At 42.1% G+C, this 6,000-nt stretch overlaps 1 protein-coding gene across 1 annotated transcript in view; it reads left to right on the forward strand.

Moving 5' to 3' along the window:
- The window catches only part of TRPC6 (transient receptor potential cation channel subfamily C member 6), an 87,320-nt gene extending 82,408 nt beyond the window's left edge, over window positions 1-4,912 (forward strand). Inside the window, exons 10-12 of the mRNA XM_054164584.1 lie at window positions 793-876; window positions 2,704-2,779; window positions 4,610-4,912. Of these exons, the coding sequence (XP_054020559.1) occupies window positions 793-876; window positions 2,704-2,779; window positions 4,610-4,761 (312 nt within the window). The 3' untranslated portion in view covers window positions 4,762-4,912. The remainder of the gene's footprint in view (window positions 1-792; window positions 877-2,703; window positions 2,780-4,609) is intronic.
- The last annotated feature ends 1,088 nt before the right edge of the window (window positions 4,913-6,000 follow it).

The following is a 6,000-nucleotide window of genomic DNA, read 5'->3' on the forward strand; positions in this document are numbered from 1 at the left end:
TTTGTTCAGAGGCTTCTCCTTTCCTTCTTACAATACTGCAGAGCATCCTCATTGAGCTTGAGTCTCAGTTCACCATTTTATGATGCTCTACACCTTCTCAAAGATGTAAACCAGTAATGAAGCCTGCAAAATGCCTCCATGGTGTTTCACTGGGGAGTGATGGCCCTTCCTTTCAGCACATGTAGTATGTCATGTACCATGATTCTGAAATATCAAGTGATGATTCTTTGGTCCCTGGCATAAGCTGCATAACCAATCGCATTTGTCCATGAGTGAAAGTGAGAGGAGAAGCAAACTCCTTGTGTGTTTTGTGGTAGCAGAGGTTACATTAGTTACAGGCAGGTGCTATGAAAGGAAGTAAAGGGTTCATGCTGCCTCCTCTCATTCTTTCTTGATGTCTCCCGCACGCTGCCCTGACTCTCCTTCATCCATTGCCTACAAAGCTGTGCTGCATCAGTGCTACCTCCCTCCTAATGTGGATTCCCCTTCTGTGAACCTAAGGAGCAAGAAAAAGTGGTGGCTGCCCTGCTCTCGTCTCTTAGGCATGTTAGGAGAAGATGAGAAACAAAGGGAGGAAACCTCCTAGTTCTGTTTTCTACATCACAGGCTGAAAGGCTTTGTTTCAAATCACAACTAAACTTCTGCTCAGGTACAAGGACTTTGCCAAAGTAACTTAATACTCCCCAAACTGAGCTTAACAGTTAATATTCTGGCACATGATACAAACATGAGGTAATTTAACCATATTGTTCTTCTATTTATTTTATACTGTAAATAATGTTTCCATTTCAGCTTGGTCAAAGGAAGCAATCAAGTATAAGAAGCTCAGATGAAATCCACTTGAACAGTTTAAACAATCCTCCAAGGCAATACCAGGTAAAACCAGTTTGTTTTAAAACAAAACAAAGAATTAGTAGATCTGGTGGACTGACAGTGTGATGACAGTTTTGAATTTATGTTAAAGATCATGAACTGGGAATAAAGCCACAGACCTTTTGTATATCAGAAATAAATGCAATGCTTTAGGTATTTGCAATGCAATCTGAGGGTGTTTTTTCTCTCCTCATTGCATCTTAAATGTTGCCCTTATAGTACAGTCTTTTAAAGTGCTTGAAAGAATGTTTTCATTTAATTGCACAGTGCAAATTAAGCCAACTGAAAAGAAACCCAAAATCTTCCTGTTCCATCTGCTGAAGCAGATCAGGTTACTGTGCCACACCTCCATAAACTAATATCTGAAGCACTGAAAGTATCTTTCAGTCTTTATGCTGTCAAACAGGCAGTTTATTCTTTGCCACCTAAACAACTTCAATGAGCCTCTGTTCAGCTCAGTATAAAGAGATCCAGTATGATCCATCTAAAGCTCAGCTAGTTTGTTCAGAGGCTTCTCCTTTCCTTCCTGTAATGCTACTGTGCAGGTGGAAAAGAAGAGGCAATAGCTACCTGGGGGGAAAAAGCAAGATCTTCTGAATGCCAAAGGGTACAGAACACAAGTATTTTTTTTTGTTATCCATAAGGCAGAAATAAGTGTTTCCCCTTGGGCAGGCTAACTCTACTCTTAGCATGCAAGCGTAATATAGATATATCAAATATGATATAAGATTAAAATAAACTGTTGGCAAAAGGGCTTAAGACTGCTAATCAGGGTCATTATCAACTATGGTTGCAATAAAGGCTAGATCGTTTCACCTGCATGGAGGTCAAAGTTGTAACTGTATTAATCACAGAATCACAGAATCAATAAGGTTGGAAAAGACCTCAGAGATCATCAAGTCCAAGCTATAACCCAACACCTCATGACTAACTAAACCATGGCTTCAAGTGCCACATCCAAACCCCTTTTGAACACCTCCAGGGATGGTGACTTCGCCACCTCCCTGGGCAGCACATTCCAATGGCCAATTGCGCTTTCTGTGAAGAACTTTCTCCTCACTTTAAGCCTAAACTTTCCCTGGTGCAGCTTGAGACTGTGTCCTCTTGTTCTGGTGCTGGTTGCTAGAGAGAAAAGACCAACCCCCACCTGGCAACAACCTCCCCTTCAGGTAGTTGTAGAGAGCAATAAGGTCTCCCCTGGGCCTCCTCTTCTCCAGGCTAAGCAACCCCAGCTCCCTCAGCCTCTCCTCATAGGACTTGTGCTCAAGACCTCTCCCCAGCTTTGTTGCCCTTCTCTGGACATGTACAAGAGTCTCAATGTCCTTCTTAAATTGAGGGGCCCAGAACTGGACACAGTACTCAAGATGTGGCCTACGCAGTGCTGAGTACAGGGGCACAATGACTTCCCTGCTCCTGCTGGCCACACTGTTCCTGATCCAGGCCAGGATGCCATTGGCCTTCTTGGCCACCTGGGCACACTGCTGGCTCATGTTCAGCCAGCTGTCAACCAGTACCCCCAGGTCCCTTTCTGCCTGGCTGCTCTCCAGCCACTCTTTCTCGCAAACTCCAGTATTAGGCTGATCTTTGTGCATGATAACACTCATAAGCTGTGCTTACTTTTCTAACTTTCATGTAGATGTACGCACAGAGTAATACAGTTTGAATACCCACCGCAGATGAAAGCAGAGATTTTTACATTCCATTCCTTGAACCTGGTAGGCCCTATGCTAAAATGTCTGAATGCAACAGAAGGTAACAGAGCTCATATTTTGAAATGTCCAGCTCAGCCCAGCTAAGAAGACTCTTTTTACCTTTCTTCCTTCTCTGCAGAAAATAATGAAGCGCCTCATTAAAAGATATGTGCTGAAAGCTCAGATAGATAAAGAAAGTGATGAAGTCAATGAAGGTGAGTGTGTTGATGAATTGTGTGTTTATCACTAATCAGAGAATCAAAATAAACTCATGAAAGTGGTTACATATGCCACCTGAGAACTGTGTTTCCGTAGTACTTAATTCACTTGACAAGTTCAAAAGTGCAAGATGTTGAAATCAACATGAATTTCAGTTAAAGAAGAAATGTGGCTTTCTGCCTCTGCTCTCCCATCTGAAAATACCACTGATGTGATAACTCCTTGTCAAAAGTGTTGCTGCTTCTAGCAGTGCCCGTGTATCTCCTATGGTGAGGCTGCATTTAATGCAGCATCTGCTTTAGGGTACTCCTGGATGAATTTTCCATTGAGTGGATATGTGTTCTTATTTGAGATTCACATATGGAGAGACACATGCTTCAAACTGTGGGTTTTGTTTGGCTTTTGGGGGGTTTTGGGTGTAATTTTTGTAGCTGCAAACAGCTGATGAATGCACTTCATAGAAATGCTCTGATGATGGAAAGACAGTGCAGCAGGAAAAGGAGAGGACTGCTCTCTTATCATAGAATCATAGAATCAATAAGGTTGGAAAAGACCTCAAAGATCATCAAGTCCAACCTGTCACCCAACACCTTGTGACTACTAAACCATGGCTTCAAGTGCCACGTCCAATCCCCTTTTGAACACCTTCAAGGATGGTGACTCCACCACCTCCCTGGGGAGCCCATTCCAATAGCTAATAACTCTCTCTGTGAAGAACTTTCTCCTCACCTCGAGCCTCCTCACCTCTTGTGGACAGTGAGAGGCCTTGTTGCTGGCCAGGAAAACTCAGAGAATCATAGAATCAACCAGGCTGGAAAAGACCTCAGAGATCATCAAGTCCAACCTATTACCTAATACCTGACACCTCATGGCTAATTAAACCATGGCTTCAAGTGCCACTCTGCATGATCTGCAGAAATGGACCTGGGAGCGTTGGCCAGCATCCTGTTGAATATAAGTTGTCTATGCACCCAGGTGGCCAAGAAGGCAAACAGAATCCTGGCTTGTATCAAATTGCATGACAAGCAGGACTAGGGAAGTGATTGACTCCTTCCATGGCACTGGTGAGGCTTCATCTTGAAGAGTGTCCATTTTGAGGGCTCTCACTGCTAGAAAGACATTGAGGTGCTGTAGTGTGTCCAAAGAGGAACAATGCTGTCTAGAGAAAAAGTCTTATGAGTGGCTGAGGGTACTGGTGTTGTTTAGCCTGAAGAAAAGAAGGCTAGTGGGAGACCTTATTGCTCTCTACAACTACCTGAAAAGTGGGTGTCAATCTCTTATCAAGGTAACAAGTGATAGGATGAGAGGAAACAGCCTCAGGTTGTGACAGGGAAGGTTTAGATTGGATATTAGGAAAAATTTCTTCACTGAAAGGGTTATCCAGCATTGGAACAGGCTGCCCAGGGAACTGGTTGAGTCACCATCCCTGGAGGCATTAAAAGCTGTGTAGTTGTGGTGCTTAGTGACATGATTTATTGGTGAACTTGCCAGTGTTAGGTTAGCAGTTGGATTTAATGAAAGATCATTAAAGGTCTTTTCCAACCTAAACAATTGTATGATTTCTCTTGCAGCAGAGCAGCAGCAGCCGTAGAGCAAATCATCTGAGTTTTGTGAACTCTTGTGATCTCTCACACTTTTGCCTTTAGATTCATTCAGTTCCTGAACTGTATGCTCACATTCTTATCCCTAAGCCTCTCTTCACTAGTGGGTGAACATCTTTTTCTGTTTCAACAACGAAATCCCAAGAAAACCCAAGATAACTGTGAGATACTTGGGGTTTTTTTCCTTCATTTCTTAATTGTGTGATCTCATGGTGTCTGTTCCAGGTGAGCTGAAGGAAATTAAACAGGACATCTCAAGTCTCCGGTACGAACTCCTTGAGGAAAAGTCTCAAAATTCTGAAGATCTTGCAGAACTTATCAGGAAACTTGGGGAAAAGCTGTCACTTGACACCAAGGAAGAGGAAAGCAAGAGATAACCTAAACGTTTAAGAAATGCCACAGATTGTTAACAACCCACTTAAAGCCATATTTCTGTTTTTCTTAAGTCTATCTCACATTTCTACAGCAGATTCAGAAAGTAAATCATTCTAGTTCTTTACTGAAAAAAAAAACCCCACAGTGGCAGATCCTCTGGGTCTACAGACAGTAGGGAGGAGACACCACCTGAGTAAAAATACTTACTGATTTTTTTACCTCCTGAAGAAGAGTTCATCTGAGATCATTTCAATATTCACTTCACCTCTTTTAGAATTCCAGTGGACTCCTGATAAGGCCATCCATGAAAGATTAAAGTTAGACATCTGAAAGTTTCCTCTATGAACTGGTTGGTTTTGAAAATTTCCTTTTGTAGACCGTGTTACATATATTTTAGTGAAGAAAAAGAGGAAAATCCTAGGCTTTTACATATTTATATCAAAAGCTATTCAGCTTTACAAGCCCTCCCAACTAGCAAAAAATAAAGAAGGCAAGCAAGTTAACTGCCTCTCTTAAAAATGTGCAGGATATTCGTTTGTTTGAATGTTTCCTTGAAGAGGCAGGCATCAGAATACATGGAGCACTGTGTTACAGTCTTCTCTGCTTGAGCCTGTTACCACTGAACTACGTTGAAAGATGCCTAGGTTCCAACAGGAGTTAGTGAGTTCATTAAGGAGGAAATACTTTTCACCAGGTTTATTGGAATGCTGTTGCTGAGGCATTGAAGAAAAACATATTTGATGCCTGAATTTCTAATCTGTTCCAGAGTTCCCAACTTCTCCAGCTTTTATGTCTTGAACTAAACTCCCAAACTGCAGGGTAGAGATCTGAGTGTAAGCCAGTAACATGTTTTTTTAATGTGGAAGATACTAAAACATCAGGTGCAAGACCTCTCTCTGCATTCTGGGCATGTCATACATTGGGTACCATGGTTTTTTTCACAGTTAAACCTGTTTAAAGCATTAAAGTTTGTTCAGATCTATCCCTTAGCAAACAAAACCATGTTCCAAAAATTCATGAATTCTCACCTTCTGTGGACTTGTATCCCATGTCCCTTTTTTGCACTGGAGAAAGCTTGGGTCTTGTGCTGCATTCCCTGGGACTCCTCCAATGAAAAATCCTCAATCCATGTTATCAGCAGAAGTCTCCAGTGTTTCCACCTTGCCCACCACAGTAATGCTTCTGTGTCTTCTTGTTTTAAACTGGACAAGAAGTGTCCATGTTTGGCTGATAGTTGTGTT

The sequence above is a fragment of the Dryobates pubescens genome, chromosome 10 (genome assembly GCF_014839835.1).
Source record: "Dryobates pubescens isolate bDryPub1 chromosome 10, bDryPub1.pri, whole genome shotgun sequence".
In the NCBI taxonomy this organism is placed as follows: Eukaryota; Metazoa; Chordata; class Aves; order Piciformes; family Picidae; genus Dryobates; species Dryobates pubescens.